General features: G+C 37.8%; 1 protein-coding gene across 1 annotated transcript in view; it reads right to left on the minus strand.

The window, feature by feature from the left end:
* EVC2 (EvC ciliary complex subunit 2) overlaps positions 1–22,310 on the minus strand; it is a 261,845-nt gene that overhangs the window by 81,087 nt on the left and 158,448 nt on the right. Inside the window, exons 17-19 of the mRNA XM_043972227.1 lie at positions 15,289–15,516; positions 5,368–5,582; positions 4,264–4,351 (exon numbers count right to left, since the gene is read on the minus strand). Of these exons, the coding sequence (XP_043828162.1) occupies positions 4,264–4,351; positions 5,368–5,582; positions 15,289–15,516 (531 nt within the window). The remainder of the gene's footprint in view (positions 1–4,263; positions 4,352–5,367; positions 5,583–15,288; positions 15,517–22,310) is intronic.

Genomic DNA, 22,310 nt, shown 5'->3' on the forward strand with positions numbered 1-22,310 from the left:
CACATGCTTATTGACCAGAAAAAATAGATGATAGGAGAGTAGGAACTATTTTTATTATTAATTGTTATTATAATTTTTATTACTTCCAGTGTCTCTGTGACTTTGTTGTTTCTCAGTTGTTTCAGTCATGTCTGATTCTTTATGACCCCATTTGGGGTTTTCTTTGCAAGGATACTGGGGTAGTTTACTACTTTCTTCTCCAGCTTATTTTACAGATGAGGAAACTGAGACAAACAGGGTTAAATGACTTGTCCAGAGTCACACAGCTAGTAATATCTGAAGCCAGAGTTGTACTCAGGAAGATGAGACTTTGGACGTGTCATTCTATCTACTACACCACCTAGCTGCCGTATGTGTGCCTAGTAAGAACTTGATAAATGTTTGTTGAATGGGATTTATTTAAATCCAGCAAATGACATTGAGAAAGAGCATTAGATGGATAGAATAAGAACTAGGAGAAAAGTCAAGATCCCTTATTAGATCCATGAAGATGAGGTAATTGACCAAGTTAAAAATAAGAACTATGCATTTGTAAGCAACCATCATTACTATGATCATTAACATCTAAAACATCAATTATTATTACATAGTTATGGTGAATGTAGAATATTGAGTTGTATTTGTACCTATGTGAATGCTAATGCTAAATGCAAGTTTTCTATATAAATTTCTCATAAAAATTTGATAAAATTGCAATGTAGATTATATAATTCAAGGTATCATCATCATCATCCCAATATCGTTCATCTTATTTGTCTCTACCACTATTTGTGCAAATGATTTTCCCTTTTTGGGTCTCAATTTTCTCATGTGCAAAATAAAGTTGTTAAATATCAGAGGCACTGTGGGAAAACAAGCATATGAATGCATTCTTGGTGGAACTGAATTGGTCCAGTCATTCTGGAAGACAATTTGGAACTATGCCCAGAAGACTATTTTACTATGCATATGCTTTGACCCAACAGTACTGATATTAGGCCCATACTGCAATGAGATCAAAGAAAATGAGAAAGGGCCCTCTTATATGAAAATATGTATAGAAGCTCTTTTTATAATGGATAACTTGAAATTAAGATGGAGCAAGTTAGGAGTGGATGAACAAATTATGGTCTATGGATCAAATGGAAAACTACTGTGTTGTAAGAAATGATGAAAGGGACAGTATCGGTGAAACTTGGGAAGACTTGTATGAACTGATGCAGAGTAAAGGAAGTAGAACAAGGATAACTATTTATATAACAACACTAAAAACAAATTACTTTAATAGACCTAAGAACTCTGATCAAAGCAAGGACCAACTATGATTCCAGGTTAATAGTAATGAAGCATGATACTCATCTCCTGACTGAGAGGGGATAGACTTAGGATGAAGAATTAAACATATTTTTATACTATTAATTGTAAGGGCTTTGTTTTTCTTAAATTGGAAGTGTTAGACAAGATGTTCTCAAAGGTAAATTTTAATTTTAATCATATGTGATACTCCCTCCATGTTTCATAAAGTTACAATGATCCAAAAAAAGATCTGATTATTTTAGCTTTCTCAAATTTACTTTTTCTTAGAATTTATGTAACATGTCTCCCATTCCAAGCACATAAGCAGTATTGCTTATTTTGCACATTATAAACCACCTGGACAATATCAGATTCCATTATTTTCAGACAAGAGAAAATTTTAAAAGAAAATAAGAGGGATCAAGAGAATCCTTCATTGAAAGTGTTATTTATTTTATAGAAATGAAATAGGAGAACTGGGTTCTAGTCCTATTTTTACCAGTAAATCATTGTGCATAGCATTCATTTTTCCTGAGCTTCATTTTTATCATCTGAAAATGAGGGGGTTGCACGAGGATTTTAAGGTTCTTTCCCCCTCTAAAGAAAAAGTTTCCATGAATCCTGGCTCAGATATTGACTAGTCAGGGCAGGTGGTGGCATAGTGGCTAGTGTTCTAGGCCTGGAGTCAGGAAGACAAGTTCAAATGTAACTTCAGACACTTGCTAGCTGTGTTACTCTGGGGAAGTCATTTCACCTCTGTCTGATTCAAATTTCTCATTGATAAAATGGGGATAATAATAGCACTAAACTCACAGGGTTGTTGTGAGGAGCACTTGTAAAGTGCTCAACATGGTGCCTATCACAGAGTCAGCTTGATCAATGATTTTGTTTTGTTCCCTCGCTCCCCAAATTACTAATGTATCAATAATTATTTACATGATAAAACTTACACACAGGTTTAAATTTTAAAAGGGCGAGATGAAACATGAATTAATATTCTATCAATGGGGAGCCAGTGGACTTTCATAAGTAGTGGAGCGACATATTCTGAGAGTGAGGTTTTAGGAGAACCCCTTTGGCAAATGTGTGAAGAATAAATTGGAAAGAGGCATGAAACAAGGCAGCAAGGCCAATTAAGAGGCTATTGCTATAGTCTGTGTGAGAGATAAGGAGGTCCTGGACTACTATGGTGGCTATGTGAGAAAAGAAGGGACAGATGGGAGAGATATGGAGGTAGAAAATGGTTAAGATTTGGTAAGTGATTGGATATTGGAGGTGAGAGAGAGAAAGGAATCAAAGATGATGTCAAAGTCATGAAATGACTGGAAGGATGTTAATGCCCTTGGCAGTAATAGGAAAGTGTGTAAGTGGTGTGGCTTTGGAGGGAAAGATGGCATCTAAGATCTATCTCAACCCATCCATACCTGTTCGTGTTATGAGATTCAGTCTGTGCCAACCAAAACCAAGAAGCAAGAGAGGAAGTAGGTCTCTTACCAGTCACTGCCCCAAGCACAGAGTCTATACTTCAAAGGGCATCTACTGTAGCCATGAGGTAATGGGATAGGAAGATGGGCAGGAGTGAGTATGCTAAAGGGTTACAGAATTTTACCAATGGCAACTTTGTGGCTGTTGCTAAGGGTGCCTGACAGCAAACTTGGAAAATATGGGGGTGGTTGGTAGCTTGCACTGGAAAGGGAGGGGTACAGTGGAGAAATGTTAGGGAATAAGAGGAGATGTTATCATATTGGAGACAGTCCCTATGACTGGCTATCACTGGGAGAGTAAGATGTTTCTACATCTTTGCAATCTCTGATTCATAGATCACAGACCCCTTGGGGTTAAACCTCAATGACATCTTGGCATCAGGTCATGGCCTCACTTTTGAGACCACTGTGCTAAGGTATTCTTGCTTTGATAGTCTACATTCTTAGATCCAGTCAAGTCTAGCATTCTACATTCTGAGGTCCTATGTAGCCCTAACATTATATATTCTATTCCATAAAGACCATCTCAGTTCTAACATTCTCTATTCTGTACTCTAAAATCTCTGGGATGAATGTCAAGTCATGCCTTTTTCCTCACAGTAAGGAGAGGTTGAACTTCGGGTGTGCAATGTTACATACTCTATCAGTCTTTGTTGCTAGATGGGATAGTTTTGTTCCACATTACAGAACCCCATGTACACATACACATTTATAGAGTATAAGACTGAATATTGAGACTGTTGTTGGGAGATAGTTAAAATGTTAAAAAACAAAAGACACCAATAAGACATTTTGAAAATAAAGGTACTTTTATAAAAAATAAAAATTTTAAATTGTCATTTAATATTTTATTTTGTCAGTTTGAATCAATTTACCAATGAAATCACAGGTCAGGACCACCCCAGATTAAATTAACCATTTAATATAATGTAATTCTACTATAACATACAGAGAGAAATAACTAGACCCTCCAAATTGGAATGAGATTTAGTCTCAAAAATGCATTCTCTTCAGCAATTGTAAGAAAAGATTTGTTTTCAGAAGACAAGTGACCTGATTTCCTAAAGTCCCTAACCTTTCAAAGCACAAATCAAAGGCCATTTCCCATGAGACCTTTTCTAATGCCCACAGTTGTAGTGTTCTCTTTGTTCTTGAAATTACTTTACTTCATGTGTACTTTTCTGTGCCCATCTTGTAAGCCCCCAATAGAATACTGACCTCTACTTGAGGACAGGGACTATCTTTTTATCTTTGCACTCTCAGTACGTGGGATAGCAACTGGCATACAATAGTTGCTTGGCAAATGTTTGATGAAATGAAAGTGGCATGCCTGCAAGCAAGTGGCAGCCTTTCTTGGTGTCGAATTATAGAATGGGAATTCTGAGGACATTAATTTTCAAATGTTTCTCAGGTACAAATTTGTCAAAGTTCTTTTTTTATATACCATTGTCTGCATGAGAATCATCTGAGAACTTTCCATTCCAAGGGGGAAGTGTGTATTTACCTGGTTATAGAGGGTCAAAAATGTGTCCATCTCAATATTCTCCAGCAAGTCTTCAAGCACAACACTATTCTGCTGCTCTTCCCTTAAACTGGAGGGAAAACAACCTTATGTTAAATACAGTGCTTATCACAAGGTTGGTGAGGGGGAGGTGGGAGTTAAAGCTCTGAATGGCATCATCTTTTGAATATAAGTATGGGAAGGACAAAGGGGAAAGGGACTTCATGAAATAATCTTGAAAGGTGGGCACCATTTTATTTATATCTTGTATCACTGAGTGCCTGGAACATAGTAGGTGTTTAATAACTGTTTGTTTAATTGAATTAACTAAATACATAGTGTAATGATTGGAATGATGCCACCTGCTGGAGAGCTACTGTAGGAAAGCTCCGCCATGAGGAGAAGGTGTCTGAGGGCAAGCCATGCTGTCAGGTCCTTGGCCTCAGGAAGTGACATTTGCTCATGGGTACTGTCCATCAAAGCTATCAGCCAATTAGCTTGGAGCTGTGTGTGTGTGTTTGGGGGTGGGGGGACAGGACATTTCCAGTTTTGTGGGATTGAGGAAGGTGTGGTTCATGCTTTTTCCTGAGGACTCTTGTGGAGAGTGGATGTAAAATGTGCTCTCCCTTTGATAGATAGATGAATCTAGGCCTTTTTATCTTTCTTCACCAAATTCTCATTCTCCTTAATAAATGCTTAAAAGTCTAACTCTTGCTAAAGCTTATAATTTATTGGCAACCACTCATTAGTTATTTTAGACAGACTAGCTAGAATTTTAGCCCCTTACAATAGTACCATTTTCCATCATTGACTCAGATTAGTAAGGATTGGAAATATCCAGCTTTTCTGTCAGGTCTGCAGTTTATTAACAAAATTCCAAAATGTTCTATGGAATTTTAAAGATTTATAACTGACAGGGGCCTCATAGGTAAACTGGTCTAACCTCTCAATCAAAACAAGACACCTCCCTAAATCAGTGCCATCCAATGTTCCCTTGAAGACCTCCTAGGGCAGGGAAATCACTACTCCAAGAGACAAATCAGTGTTTGAGTTCATCTCTAATGTCATCTCCTAGTGTCCCTCAAACATACCTTGCCACAGTCTTACCTTTGATTATGAAGCTGTACTACTTTCTGAGACTTTGTCAGGGCCTGGCACAGCACAGCAGAAACCTGCCTTTCTGAATTAATTTCTCCAGTTTCGCTCAAAAGGCCAAGTCCTTCAGAATTCCACCGCTGTCTGTCCATGATGGCCCGCTGCTGCAGTACAGTCTCTCTGTGTACCAACTCATATTCTAGCTTCCTATCGAGCTCTTCAATCTCCTACAACAAGCCACACAGAGGAGAAAAGCAACAAATCAGCCTGGGGAAATGCAATTTTCGGTTGTGAGGGAGTATAGTGCTTGTAGCATTGGGTTACTAGACAGGAGGGGCAGATGAACAATCTATCCAAGCACAAAGAGATCCTTATATACTTGCTGGGATGAGTAATTGATTTGATTATTTGGTTAGAGATGTGAATATCTGTAGGTTTATTATATTTAGAGTTCTATGCCTTTGCATTCTCATTATAGCTAATGAGACCTTGTTAGATTCATACAAAGGGGCCAGGTGGTGCAGTGGATAGAGAGCTATTCCTAGAGTCAGCGACCCTCTTCTATTTGAGTTCAAATCTGGTCTCAGGTACTATCTGTGTGATCCTGGTCAAGTCACTTCACTGTTTGCCTCAGTTTCCTCATCTGTAAAATGATCTGGAGAAGGAAATGACAAACCACTCTAGTATTTTTGTTAAGAAAACCCTAAATGGGGTCATGAAGAGTTGAACACAGCTGAAATGACTGAAAAAAACAAATAACAATGATTCATAGAGCTATAAGAAATCTTAGAGATCACTAAGTAATTTTACAGATATGGAAACTGAGGCCCAGACAGTGGCAGTAACTTGCTCAAGGTCACACATGATTTAGAAAAAACAAGTGTTTTTTCCTTATCTTATACATATGTCATATTTATTTGTGTACAAGGCATGTCCTATCAACAGAATATAAGTTAATTGAGGATAATACCATTTTCATTTCTTTTTCTTTTTATCTCTAGCATGGTATAAGAAACACAGTAGAAGTTTAATAAATGCTTGCTGAATTATGAGTTAGGTAAAAAGCATTTTTCAAGTACTTACTATGTTCCAGGCACTATGCTAAGTACTATTGGTATAGAGAAAGGCATGATACATTTGCTATTCTCAAGGAACTTATAGTTATAATAATAACTATATAACAACTATATAATAAATCATAGCTCAGAATTCAGTAATAATTGAATTAAATCTTTCTGCATCCTGAAATTAGCCATGCTAATCTAGATCTGTCATTTACAGATTCCATAGTCTGCTTTATATGATAAATATTGGTGTATTTGTCTAATTACTCCATGCTCTTTGAGGATGGTACCTAATAAATGCTGAGGAAATTGAAGTTCTCTGAGCCCTGGTACAAAATGAGAATCATGAAACTTACACTACCTATGTCACTTTGCACTGCTGATGGGAAGATCAAATGGAACCCTAACTAGAAGGCATTTTATAATTATAAAGCACTATTGAGGGGCAGCTAGATCGTGCAGTGGATAAGCACCGGCCCTGGATTCAGGAGTACCTGAGTTCAAATCCGGCCTCAGACACTTACTAGCTGTGTGACCCTGGGCAAGTCACTTAACTCCAATTGCCTCACCAAAAAAAAAAATATATATATATATAATAAAGCACTATTGAAACATGCATGGACCTTATCACTATCAAGATCAGTATCAAAGGATGATGCCTGAAAATTTCAGGAGTCATGATTCAAATAGGGTTTTTCAACAACTCATGTTCACCATTCAATCATTTTTTTTAGTTGTATCCTATTCTTCATGACCATTTAGGGATTTCTTGGAAGAGATATTGTAAAGATTTGCCATTTCCTTCTGCACTCATTTTACAGATGAGGAAACTGAGGCAAACAGGGTAAAGTGACTTGCCCAGGGTCACACAGTTAACAAGTTTCTGAGGACACATTTGAACTGAAGAAGATGCATCATCTTCTCTGAGCTAGCACTGTATCCACTGTACTACCTAGGTGTCCTGAATAATAACTTATTATCCAAAAACCATAAAAAAGGCCAAATGTTTGATGATCCTAAAATGGTATAAAGAAGGTCTTCTACAACAGAATTCATTCTGCATGAGACAGAAAAAAAAAGAAGACATGGTACCTGATCTCCAGAAACATGTAGTCTCAGTTTGGTTGGGACTGCTGAGGCCAAATTTACTATACAGAATTGTTTAAATGTTGGTGTGTTGGGGTTTTTTTTTTCAAATTTGTATTAGAATTAAATTTCTTGGACAATCTCTTGAGAGGACCCAGATGGTTGTAAAGAGAACTCTCTACTTCCATTTATAATATAGAGAACTCTAAAGTATTCAGTATTTCAAATGCAATGAGTAGTCACTTGCCAGATGTCATATCGCCTCCCTAACCTCTTGGAGGTATAAATAATGGTTGTTGTGTTTTCCTCAGTGCCTCATGTGATTCCCTGACTACAACATCCATCCCTGAAATGTGTCCTCATCAAATGTCAAGCCTTCCTGTCCTGCAAGAGGACAGGAAGGACATTAGTGTTAGAGTCAGAAGATCAAGGACGTAGTCCCAGGTCTACTGTATTCTAGTTTGTCTTTAGGTAAGTTGCTCAATCCTTTGGAGCCTCAGTTTCCCCATTAGTAAATAACAATATTGGTACTTTCCACTTAACAGAGATGAAGTTCAAAATGGTCTATAAATCTTAAAGTTATATATAGAAGTGAGAAGCAACAAAATGCAATGGAAAGAGTATGTGACAAGTCAGGAAGACCTGGCTACAGACCTTATCCTAGACACATTAGCTGTGTGACCCTGAGTAAGTCACTTGAATGATATGGACCTCAGTAGATTCATCCATATCATGAGGGGGATGGACTTTATGACCTCTGAGGTCCCTTCCAGATATGCATTTGTAATCCTATGACCTGGACCTCATATTCTTTATCTGTAAGATGGGTCTGATAATATTACCTGCTTCACAGAGCTACTATAGATAATAATTGGGGCTGAGTGGAAAGACCACCAGGTTTGAACTCTATCCATTCTACCCACTACTCATGGACTAAATAACTACTCGTGTAGCAAATAACCCCTTTGCACCTCAGTTTCCTCATCTGTAAAACAAGGAAATTAGACTAAATGAACTACCAAATCCTTTCTAGCTGCAAACCCTCCAAATCCTGAGAGTCCTCGTGCCACCGACATTATAGAATGGAGGTGAGGAAAACTGTTTTGTTAACTCCTTAATGATTACAGACACCAGAGCTAGTTTGCTAGGCTCAATCTCCAAAGAGACAAAATGGGCAAAACTCTCCCAAGGACAGAGCCTTGAATAGCACCTGGGTAGACTTCCATATTAAGCTTTTGTCATCATGTGCTACAGTGAAATGTCAGCACCAGCAGTTGCATTGGTCAGAGACCATTTAAAAATTTTAATATTAGCTAAAAACCATTTTCATGGTGTAGGAAAGGGCAGAAGAGTGATATTTGTCCCTGAAGAGTGATATCTGTACAGGTGAATCCATAGAAAGTCCCTGAAGTAAAAAGAATGGCTTGTTGCTTCCTTGTATTTTGGATTTATGTGTCCTATCTGTGAAAGACAAAAACACTCATAGTCAGAGCTTGTGGAGGATGAAATCTCATTTCTGATGCTCTCTAGCTCAGTGATCTTAGATGAGTCACTCTCTGGGCCTTTTGTTAAAAGTATTAATTCTGAACTGGCATATGTTTCAGGAAGGATAGATTTAGAGCCAAAAAGAATCTTAGGCATAATTTAACCTAGTCCTTCCCAACTTGTAGCTCATGGATACTTTGAAAAGTCAAGGGATACAGAATTACTATAGGTAGGAGTCCATGAGCCCATTTATCACCAAATATTATCATTTATGTATTTCCTGAATCATTGTACACTATAGGAACAATTATAGCAACTAGCATGCATGAGGTGTCAGGGGTCTGTACAATATTAGCATGATAACAATGGATCTTTGTGTTCAGAAAGGTTGAGAACAACTGGTTGTTTTTACCAGCTATGTGACCTTGGGAATTCCAATGCACCACCTAACTGGTGCACCACATGGTGCAAGGATCTCTAACTAGTTCTGTCCTCCCATTTTAAACATAAGGAAGCTGAAACACAGAAAGGGTCAACTGATTTGTCTGAAGTCACAGAGAGAGCAAAGACCTGAGCCAGAATTTGAACCCGAGTCTTAAGACCCCAAATCCAGTCCTCCATTCCATCTTTGATCATTCTCAAATACTCAAATGAATCTGATCTCATCAATATGGATGCTCCCTCCAGTAATTTTGTTTGCAACCAATGCATGTCTGTTTATACCATGCAGTTTGAGTCTATGTTATTACATGATTTTGCCACAGGGAGTCCAACCAACATGCTGGAGACTTGCTATGATTTTTCTAGAAAATTCAGGATATAAATGGAATACCCAGCTGCCTAATGGTTATCCCTTGCTATTACAACATAGCTAGAGCATCTTTTAAAATATTCTTTACTCCAGACCTTCCTTGTGGTTCTTTATTTGTCATTTGCCCATATCTACCACGTAATTTTCTATTGTCCTGTAAGAAACATTTAATTTTCACTGGTTGAAAATTAATAATAAAAATAACAACAAAATAATAACAGTTGATATTAATATAGTGGTTTATGGTTTACTTATTACTTCATACGTTTACTTCCTTGAGCTTTATGATAAAATAACTTTATGAGGGTAATATTAGAAATATTCATATCCCCATTTTCAAGATGAGAAAACTGTCTGATAAAGAGGGGCGAGTAACTTGACTAAAGTCACTCCATAGCTTGGATGTGATATGGTGGAATTCAAATCCTAGGACTCCACACTCCAAATTAAGTATTCTTCTTACTGCTATCTTCCTAAAGAAATGGTACAAGTCAACCAGCATCAATTAAGCAGCAGACTCTGTCCAAAGCATGTGAATTGAATAATCATAATCCCATAGGATTAGGAGCTAGACCTCAGAGAGCCCCTTCACTTCATAGAGGAGAAACCTGAGGCCAAGGTAGGTGAAGAGATTTTTCCCAAGGTCACATAGCTGGTAAATCAAATCCATCATTTCTGACATCAAGTTCAATGTTCCTTCCAAAAGTAAGATTAAATTCTAATGTTGGGTAGTAAAAAATGACAGAGTGACCTCCTTGGAGCTGCAAACTGATTGTCAAATTAAATAAAATCCAGTACTTTAGGTTTGCTTTAATACTAAATTACTGTTTGATGAGTATCAGCTGCATCTAATTCAGGGCTTATTAAGTGTCATCTGCTGTGCACATACTGTAAATATGACATTTAAAATATTTCTTAAATAAGGTTTAAAACAAATTTAGAAATGCATGTGTTATGCTAACAAATTACTTCAGAAAATTCAAGCAATTCAAAGATTAGCTGCAAGTCCATGTCTGTTTATTAAGTGCTTCTTAAAGCATTAAGTGCATTACAATTAGATTGTAAGATCCTTGAAGGCAGCAACTCTTTCTATTTGAACTTGTAGCCCTATTATTTAGCTTGTGCTTAATAAAAGTTTATTGAACATTTTGTTTACTTTTTTTGTGTATGTGTGAGGCAAATGGGATTGTGACTTGCCCAGGGTCACACAGCTATTAAGTGTCAAGTGTCTGAGGCCGGATTTGAAGTCAGGTCCTCCTGACTCCAGGGCCAGTGTTCCATCCACTATGCCACCTAGCTGCTCGTATCTATTGACATAGAATTTTTTGTTCTATAAAGAGTAGTAACTGGGAGTCAGAAGATCTGATTGAAGCTGTAAGAATAAAAGTAATAATCCCTTATCTTTGCATGGAGCTTCATGATTTGCATAGCGTTTTGAAAAGTCTTTCTTAAATAATTTTAATTTTTGTGAAGCACTTTTCCCTCACAAAATCCCTATAAGATAGTTAATGCAAATTTTATTATTTTTAATCAGATCTATGGGGCAGTTAGGTGGTGCATTGGAAAGAACACCAGGCTTGAAGTCAGGAAAACCTGAGTTCAAATCCAGCATCACTTACTAGCTGTGTGACCCTGGGCAAGTCACTTAACCCTGTTTCCTTCAGTATCCTCATCTATAAAATGAGATGGAGAAGAAAACAGCAAACAGCCCCAGTGTCTTTGCCAAGAAAATCCCAGAGAGAGTCATGAAGAGACAGGCATGACTGAAATGACTAAACAACAACAACAACATGAGTTCATTAGTATAAGGACCTCCTTGTGAAGAAACTCCATCTACCAATGCAGATTAGAAATTCCTCTCCAACTGACCCTTTTAGAGAGCTGCCTGACTTGTCCAGGTCACATAGCCCACATGGATCAACTGCACCTGGTCCTTCCTGGCTCAAAGGTCAACTCTCTATCTACTTTGCCAAATGATCCTGATTTTATAAATGGACAAACTATTGCTCATAAAGGTTAAATGACATGCCTATTACCATATGATTAGTATGTAAATTCCTTCTAAAACTCTTACTTACAGTTTGTAAGGTTTTGTTGTTGTTGTTTCCCCCACAACAACCTTTATCTGAATTTTAAAAATGAGGACATTGAGCCATTGTTTGGGACTTAAAGGTGGACATCATCTGTACTTCCAGTTTGACTACACAGGACTCTTCCCTTCTTCTTCACATGTTCTACATTGCAGTCAAAGAATCTTGCTTGCTCTTCCACACGTTCCTTGGTTTTTCTTCTTCTCTTTCCATTTCCACACCTTTGCACATGCTGTGGCCATGCATGTATTGTTCTTCCTCTTATTTAATGCCTCTGGAAACACTTAGCTTCCTTCACCACATGGCTTAAATGTCACATCCTACAAGAGCCTTGGAATGATTTCCTCAGCTTCCATTCATAATACTGATTTGTGTGTGTATGTGTATAATTATATTTGTACATTTTTTTCCTATTCCGAGAGTTCTTAACCTGAGGTGCATGAAGTCCATAAATAGATTTCAAGGAGGTTGTGAACTTGGAAAGGAAAAAAAATTTGTATCTTTATTTCCACTAAACTAATTCAAGGGTTCTTAACCTGGAGTCTGTGAACTTATTAAAGACTTTTGATAATTTTATATATATCTATATCTATATATATGTATATATAGATATATATATAGATAGTTATATATATAGTTATACATATATAGTTATACATATATAGTTATATATATAGTTATATATACATATAAAAATCAAATATATAGTTATATACATATATACATATATCAAATATACATATAAAATTTAATCACTTATAATCTCAATTGCCTCCATGTGTGTGCTCTGTCCACTGCACCACCTAGTTGCCCCAAGTATAGTTTAATATAATTGGTTTCTTTTTTTTTTTTGCGGGGCAATGGGGGTTAAGTGACTTGTCCAGGGTCACACAGCTAGTAAGTGTCAAGTGTCTGAGGCAGGATTTGAACTCAGGTAGTCCTGAATCCAGGGCCAGTGCTTTATCCACTGCGCAACCCAGCCACCCCAATATAATTGGTTTCTAATGTAATTCTATGTCTTATTTTGTGCATTTAAAAATATCATTCTAAGATGGGATCCATAGGTTTCACCAGACTGCTGAAAGAAGTGCATGGCATTAAAAAAAATCATGAACCCATTGTTGACTAAAATGTACTGACCTATTGGTCATTACTTCTCTTCTCATACCCTGGGATGCAGTCAAACTGTTCCTTCTCACTATTCCTCACAACACTCCATAATTCCATCTTTGTACATTAGCACTGACTATTGCTCATGCCCAGAAGTCACTTCTTTACCTCCACATTAAAGGGTCCCTCTCTTCCTTTAAGAAAGCTCAAAAAGCCTTTCCTGATCTACTCAACTGTTAGTGTTTCTCCCTCACATAATACCTTGTATTTAACTACTTCGTGCATATATGTACATATATATATAATTCTGTTTGAATTTATTAATTTATATTCATATTAATAAAACATTTTAATGTATTTCTTGATACATACATACATACATACATACTGGTACATATATTTTAAAATTTTTGTACGTGTGCCCCCAGTGGCTAACACACTTCCTGGAATATAATGGGTGCTTTAAAATACTTATTGATGATTAAGCTGATCTAGCTGCATATCACAGTCTGGGCAACAGACTTTTTTTAATCTATTAATTCTCTCTAGTAAAAGTTATTAGGATGATTATTTTTTGTGGTCAGGACTTTGTTTGAGGAAACTCTAAAATATGGGAATTAGTAAATTAATCGGCATCTCATTCATCAAATGTAGGCATTTGACCAGATACCCTCTGATATCCCTTCCAGCCCCAAATCTATGAGACTAATCTATATGACCCACAAACCATGATTTATAATCCATAGATAGAAGCATTTGGAGGGCTTTCCTATCTACATGGAATCCCTCTTGTCACATGTATAGGACATCCTACAGGGCAGAGGCAAACATGTATATTTTGGCAAGGAAACATCTTCACTGTTTTCTGCCCTCCATTGATATCAATAGTCAGAAGATTGTGCAACACAGTTATTTCTGTAGCTGTACCTAGGACGTAATCTTTTATCAACCTGGTATGGGGTGACATCTTATTGGAGAAGAGCCTTTAAGGCTATAGTTCCTCTACCTACCCAAATGTTTTTTTTTTAATAATCATAAAGCAATCTGCTCAGTGGAATATTTTATTATACACACCTTTGTCAACTGTGCTAGTTTTAAATGTGGTTTGTTAGAGAAAAAATAATTTTCAAAAGTCTGGCTATTCCCTTCTCATATTTTTGACAAGACTACCCTCAATATATATGTGAATCATTCACACGAAGATTTTATAAGTGTAAGAAATTAGTCATGTTGATAAAATTATTGTTATCCTCACTCATCTTTTTGAAGAGGTTAGTAATGTTGTCTTTGATTTTTTCACAGTCATTCAGCATCTCCTTTTTGAATATATTAAATCTCAATTCCCCAACGCTTTCAAAATAGTGTTATCTACAATACAGTTCTGTTCTTTGGATACTTAGTATTGTTCATTTACTTTTCCTAATTTCACTTTCTTCAAGGCCATTTCAACTTTCTCATATGGTGACTGAGGTATTGAGATCAAATGTATTAATTTTACAGCCAGCTGTTGAGAAGAAGCATGTCAATCAACCACCAATCATTTATTAAGTACTCTGTGTCAGGCACTATGTTCAGTGCTAGGGATAAAAAGACAGAAATGAAATAGTCCCTGACCATATGGTTCTCATATTCTATTAGGGGAGTCAACCTGCGTATGTGTGTGTATGCATAACAAATATCATATGAGGAAACTGAGGCAAAAAGGGTTAAATGACTTGCCCAGGATCATACAAGTAGTAACTGTCTGAGGCTGGATTTAAACTCAGATATTTCTAACTCCAGATCTTCTGTTCTATCCACTGTGCCACCTAGCTACAATCAATGTTATGTGGAGATAATTAAAGGCAGTACTTTGCTTTGTAATAATACTCTGTTTCCAGTGTAGCTTAGATTTTTATTAGAATTTTCAAAGATATTGTGGGTTCCCTGTAATAAAATTATTTATCTGTTAGTTTATGGAACATAGTAAGCTTCTGATGTGAAATTCAAGATCATGTCTTTCTACATATTTAATAGGTACTAGTTAAAAACCAATAATGCTAATTCTCACAAAATTCAATTTATTATCTATTTGCAATGGGGATAAAGGAGGGAATCATGGCAAAGTGAAAGGATCCCATTCTGCCAGGTTGATGTATAATGGAGACTTTGTGTTCCCTTGAGACCACAATGGTACTTGTGAATGTCTGAAACCTTGTTGAAGTAGGGCTGGGCAGTGACAGAGATTGGTTTAGTACCAAAGGACTATTGGGGAGCAGGGACTGTTCTCCCCAGTTTCACTACTTACAGGGCTGTGCGACTCCAGGATCTGAGTACAGGCTGACTTAGTCATGGTTTCTGATGTGCTCAACTCTTCCAACAGTAAACCCTGAACAGTACTAAGAGTGGTGTAAACCTCCCGAGTTTTCCATTTCTTTGTCATCTTATGGAGCTGCACAGAGGTCACATACTCCCCAAGTTTGTCCTCCTGAGCCTTCAGTTGGTAAACTCTTTCCAGCAGCAACTCCCTGTGAACCTGAGGAAGCCCAAAAGAAAACAAGAATCAAGAAAAAGATGAGGCTAAGTTTTTATCAAGTTTACAAAGTTCTAGGCATTGATTCAATAGAATCTTGGACACAATACAAGACAAAAAAAAAGACAAACCAAAACCACAACCTCAAGTCTCATGTGAAAATCTATGGTGTGTCTCCTAAGCCAGCAGGATGATAACACGTGATAAATAAACTCCCAGGCTCTAGAGCCTGGTTTTATAAGATTATATTTTATTCTTTGAATTAAACAAAGCTGGTAAGTTTAAGGGCTTGTATTTTTCTCTTTTTACTGACACTACCTCTGAGATCTCATCTGATAGGTTATGATAGCTGGAAAATGATACATAGAACTCAGCATTATTGGAGAAAAAGCTTTAATTATTTCACTGGCTAAACCCACAGGGTGGGGAAGTGTATGGCAGACTTGCCTTATGCCACATTCTAGACATGGAGTAAGAATTATAAGGATCATTGCTTTTGAGCTTGAAGGGGACTTAGAAGTCATCTGGTGCAAATCCCTTACAGATAAAGAAACTGAAGCCCTGAGAAAAGAGAGTAGTTTGTGGCAGAGCTAAGAGTCAGATGCAGGTTCTAGGTAGCCACAAATGGTGCTTTGATCACATCTCTGTTTAAAGCCCAGCCCTGAATCTTAATAGCTATGTGAATTTGGGCAAAACACTGAATGTACCTAAAACCAAGTCCCTCAGCTCTGTAAGATGATAGAAATGATACTTGCCATTCCTACTTCCTGGAGCTGTTATGAGGAAAATGCTTTGTACTCTAAAAAGCTGTAGTAGGAACATTACGTCCTGATGTTTTGAACAGGAACTCAGATTGTCAAGTTTTACTATGGAAAACAGCATACAGTCATACCTCATGTTATTGCACTTAGGTTTATTGCACTTTATAGTTAATGGTTTCTGTTTTGTTTTGTTTGAACAAATTAGTTTGTGACAACCCTGTGTTGAACAAGGCTATTGACACCATTTTTCCAATAGCATGTGCTTACATTGTGTTTTTTTGTGTCACATTTTGGTAATTCAAATAATATTTCAATTGTCATCATCAACATATCTATTATGGTGGTCCGTGATCAATGATCTTTGATGTTACTGCTGTAACTGTTTTGGGGTGTCACAAACTACTATCATATAATTTGGTGAACTTAATTGATAAATGTTATATGTGTTCTGACTGCTCCAATGACCACATTCCCCCATCTCTCTCCCTTTCCTTGGTCTTCCCTATTCCTTGAGACCCAACAATATTGAGGAATATTACAGAAACTTGGTTGATAAAGTAGCAGCAAGATTTGAAATGACTGACTTCAATTTTGAAAGAAATTCTACTGTGGGAAAAATGCTATCGGGGGCAGCTAGGTGGCAGAGTAGATAGAGCACTGGCTCTGAAGTTAGGAAAACCTGAGTTCAAACCTCACTTCAGACACTTACTAGCTGTATGACCCTGGGAAAGTCACTTAACCCCAGCTGCCTTAAACATCCAGGGTCATCTCCACTCATCCTGATATACATCTTGCCACTGGACCCAGATGGCTCTGGAGGAGAGAGTAAGGTTGGTGACCTTGTGCAACTCTGCCTCTTGTAAATCCAATTCACTGCAAGTCATAACATCACTCCAATGTCATGGTCTTCTTGGAGAATGAAGGACAAACAACAACAACAAAATGATACCCAGTAGCATCATATCTACTGAGAAATTTTTTGTGAAAGGATGAGTTAACGAATTCAGCAAACTTCATTGTTGTCTTATTTTAAGAAATTGCCATAGCCACACCAATCTTCAGCAATCACCAGCAAAAAAATGTGGATTCACTGAAGGCTCAGAATATGGTTAGCATTTTTAGCAATAAAGTATTTTTAATTGTTGTTTTTTTGAGTGTTTTTCCAAGACATTGTTTTGTTTTTGTTTTTGTTTTTTGTGGGGCAATGAGGGTTAAGTGACATGCTCAGGGTCACACAGCTAGTAAGTGTCAAGTATCTGAGGCTGGATTTAAATTCAGGTCCTCCTGAATCCAGGGTTGTCGCTTTATCCACTGTGCCCCCAAGACATTGTTATAGACATAATACTATTGTATATTGAACTGACTACAGTATAGTGTAAACATAACTTTTATGTGCACCAGGAAACCAACAAATTCTTGTGACTTGCTTTATTGCAAAATTCACTTCATTGCAGTGGTCTGGAATTGAACCTGCAATATATCCAAGGTATTCCTGTAATGTGGCAGAAAGAGCATTAGATTTGGAATCAGCAGAGTTGACTTTCACTCTTGGCTCTGTCACTTGCTGGCTTCCTGTCCTTTGTCAGCTAATTCACTTAACTTTTTGGAGTTTCAGTCTCTTTATCCGTAAAACAAGAACAATACTTTTGCTCCTTGCTTTCCAAAGTTAGCATGAGGAAAGTGTTCTGCAGACCCCAAAGGGTTATACAGATCTGAGTTCCTGTTGTCATTATTATGCCATCAGCATGAATGCTCTGATGGGTCCTACCAAGCTAGGAGGGATTCTCATAGAGACCCAGAGACAGATTGTGCTGTTTGCCTTCTGGCAAAGGAAGAGTTTAGCTGAGTGCAGAGATGCTCATTACTGAGGAGTTGGCAATCAGGTAAATGAGCACCAATTTCAAAGCAACTCATGAAAACATCTCCTAAGGCATGAAGGGGAGATCTCTTCTGATGAAACCACAGATTCTGGAAGCATCAAAATGTGTTGTTACTATTGGTGATAAAAAGGATGATGGTGTTTATCCTAATTTTCTATAAGATGAAGTTCCCAGCCTCTTCCTCATGAAAGCTACTTTTTTTGGGGGGGGGCAGGGCAGTGAGGATTAAGTGACTTCCCCAAGGTCACACAGCTAGTAAGTGTCAAGTATATGAGGCCAGATTTGAACTTAGGTCCTCCTGAATCCAGAGCCAGTGCTTTATCAACTGTGCCACCTAACTGTCCCTTAAAAGCTATTTTTTGACCTGCTCTAAGTGTTATGGTCACCAACAAGTATGGCAGTTGCTTGGAGAGAGTACAATTTAGAGATTGGCGCAGTTCATTGTCTGCCCATGCATTCTTCTCCCTGCCTTTTTTTGTTTTTTATTTTTTTGCAGGGCGATGGGGGTTAAGTGACTTGCCCAGTGTCACATAGCTAGTAAGTGTCAAGTGTCTGGGGCTGGATTTGAACTCAGGTCCTCCTGAATCCAGGGCTGGTGCTTTATCCATTGCGCCACCTAGCCGCCCCTTCTCCCTGCCTTTTGAGAAAGATATGGTAGAGGCAACTAGCTTGAAGACCAACTACTTGAGACCTATATTATAAGGTGAGGAGATCATAAGATTTAGGCTTTGTTTGGTTTGAAGATTAAGTCAGATTCTTTAAATTGTGGTATCGCACATTGTAGGTGTGGCTTGGCAGGGCAGTGGATAGATTACTGGGCTTGGAATTAGGAAGACCTGAATTCAAATATGGTCTCAAATATTAGCTCATAAAATGGAGATAATAATAGTACCTAAAGGGGGCAGCTAGGTGGTGCAGTGGATAGAGCACCAGCTCTGGATTCAGGAGGACCTGAGTTCAAATATGGCCTCAGACACTTGATACTTACTAGCTGTGTGACTCTGGGCAAGTCACTTAACCCTCATTGTCCTGAAAAAAAAAAATAGCACCTAACTCACAGGGTTGTGGTAAGGATCAAATTATCTAATAATTATGAAGTATTTAATAAAGTATGTCACATAGTAAGCATTAAGTAAATATTAGCTGTTGGAATGATTATTATTATCATTATTTCTGTTTTCAAAAGGTTTGTTGAAATGGACAGATGTACATTTCCTGGCATATCAGTCCAAATCCTGACCTAAAAGGAACATGGTGAATCATTTAACATTATTTTCTTCTTAGGTTGGATTGTACTCAAAGCAGCTCAGACAGCAGACTGCTCTGTTTTTTAAAAGATGCAAGACATTAAATCCCACAAACTCCTTTGGAAAGGTGTATGGGGATTACACATATCTTACATTTAGATTGTTCTTCTTAATGTCTAGTTCAAACCTCTCCTGCTGCTACTGAAATCTATAGCTTCTTTTACATACAATGGGTCATATTCCAATCCTTTCCTCTCAGTTTTTCCTTTTTTGGCATGAATAAAGAGAGATAGCACTGTGCAGTGATCATAAGGCCAGCATTGGAGTCAGGGAGACCTATGTTCAAGTCTCACCTCTGACATATACTGTCAATTACCTTTTTTTTTTTTTTTTTTTTTTTGGTGGGGCAATGAGGGTTAAGTGACTTGGTCAGGGTCATAGATCTAGTGAGGGTCAAGTGTCTGAAGCCAGATTTGAAATCGGAGCCTCCTGAATCCAGGGCCAGTGCTTTATCCACTGCGCCACCTAGCTGCTCCCAATCACATCACTTTTTAAGGCCAAATTTCAGAATGTATTAAAGCCCTCACTGTGTGAAGATACTTCACTAAGCTTTGGGAATTCAAAGACAAAAGTGAAACCATCCTCCCCTCAAGGAAATTACATTCTACAACATGTACACACAGGCATTGATACAGAATATATACAAAGTAGATGCAAGGTGCTTGGTAAGGGGGTTCCTGAAAGTGGCCGAATGAGAATGTGCCTTTGGCTGTGATGCCAAAAATGTTCTGCTCCACCATAATTCCATCAAACCTAGTTGCGAGGTATAATCAGTTAATTTTTAGCTTTGAACATTGAACTAATGTAGAATTTTGCACACGTTGTCGGGGACGGTAAAATCCCCACCTGTGGCATATATGAGAAGATTTGGAGAAGAGAGGACCCCAAGGATTGTCCATCCCCTCAACTCTGCCTCTTTGTCCTTGACTCCTGGGCTTATTAAAGAATAATATTTATATATAGGTTGCCTCTGGGAAATTTAGATTTGACTTATAAATCACCTTCTCTGGTTGATTTTTCTCTCATAACATTGGAACAGTTGAGAAAGCCCTGTCAGCCCCATGGGATTGGTAAATTTAAGGTCTAGTAGGGAGCCCATTTTTTTCCCCACTGGAGGTCCACTTTTTTTTTCTTTTTTCTTTTTGGTGAGGCAATTGGGGTTAAATGACTTGCTCAGGGTCACACAGCTAGTAGGTGTTAAGTTTCTAAGGCGAGATTTGAACTCAGGTCCTCCTGAATCTAGGGCAAGTGTTCTATCCACTGTGCCACCTAGCTGCTCCTGGAGGTCCACTTTCTTTTTTTTCTTTTTCTTTTTTTTTTTTTCTTTTTAGGCAATGGGGGTTAAGTGACTTGCCCATGGTCACAAAGCTAGTAAGTGTCAAGTGTCTGAGGCCGGATTTGAACTCAGGTACTCCTGAATCCAGGGCCGGTGCTTTAACCACTGCGCCATCTAGCTGCCCCCGGAGGTCCACTTTCTTGATGAGCCAAGCACTTTATTCCTAACCAGTTCTATTTCATCTCATCTCTAGTACCCTCCAGATAATGACAGAACCAAGGCTAGCATGTTGAATTGGTTATATGAATTAGGGAGAATAAATGAGAATAGAAAGGAGGGGAGTGAGCAGAACACTAATTGGAAGGGAAACTGATTGGTATAGGTAGTGGAAATGTGGCTGCTAGTGACTTTCTGACTGCAGAGAGAAGGGGTTTCCTGCTTAGAGAAAGGCAAATGGTCAAAGCTTCTGGGAAGAGATGACATTTCGGAGGGTGGTATCTCCCCCCAACCAGATTGTCAGTGGCCATGCCTCCCAATGGACACTCACATATTATCATCCAGGAGAGTTTTATTTTGCTCTTTCCAGCTTCAACTATCTAGCACAACACTTTAAATACTGTGTATATTTGGTAAATACTAAATTGAATTCTTTTCAAAGATATCACTTTTAAGGGGGAAGACCAGGGGATCAGTTTCCTCATTTGTAAAATGAACTAGGGAAGAAAATGGCAAACCACTCCAGTATTTCTTCCAAGAAAACTCTAAAAGGGGCCATGAAGAGTTAGACACAACCGAAAAAAATTAATAAATGGAATACATAAATAGATATACATATATGTATACACATATACGTACAATACATATATGTATACACACATGCACACACATATGTATACACACATATCTATATATATACACAGACAAACAAACACATGCACAAGGCCCTACAGATCCCTTAAGCATCTTTGTTCATTTTTTCCCCCATACTGCAATACAATGGGCACAGTAAGGAGAAAACCTAAAAATGCCTCAAATTCAAATTTTCTCCCCAAAGCATAATTCACTGGCTTTCATTACCTGGAATGTTTATCTATAGTCAGGTTTTTCAAGCCCAGTCTAAAGAGTCCCAAAAGACCTGAGGTACATTTGCATATCTCTGTGTTGTTATTGACAAGGTTCATTATATATTCAAACTATGTAAATGAATACCAATTGATTTGCAAAATGATGTACTGTTAAATCTTCTCATTTCAGAGGATTTTCAGGCAAGTTCTCTCTAGTTTGCATTTCATTATGTCCCCTGCAGGCATCCCTTTCCTTTCACAGTGGTGACCTTTGAGCACAGGACAAAGAATAATACATTTGCAACACATGGTAGTTTACATTTTTTTATCTCTAAGAAAAAAAGAATCCATCCAACCTGTAATATGGAAAGATGGTTAAAATTCTACTTAAAGAAAAGCCTAGTGGTACATAGAAATTCTAGAAATTCTGCTTTTTCCAAAAGATACCTACATCCCCCTCCTAGGCAGACCCCACCACCCCCAGGTAGACCCTCCCCATCTCCTTTCTT

The sequence above is a fragment of the Dromiciops gliroides genome, chromosome 6, assembly GCF_019393635.1.
Source record: "Dromiciops gliroides isolate mDroGli1 chromosome 6, mDroGli1.pri, whole genome shotgun sequence".
In the NCBI taxonomy this organism is placed as follows: Eukaryota; Metazoa; Chordata; class Mammalia; order Microbiotheria; family Microbiotheriidae; genus Dromiciops; species Dromiciops gliroides.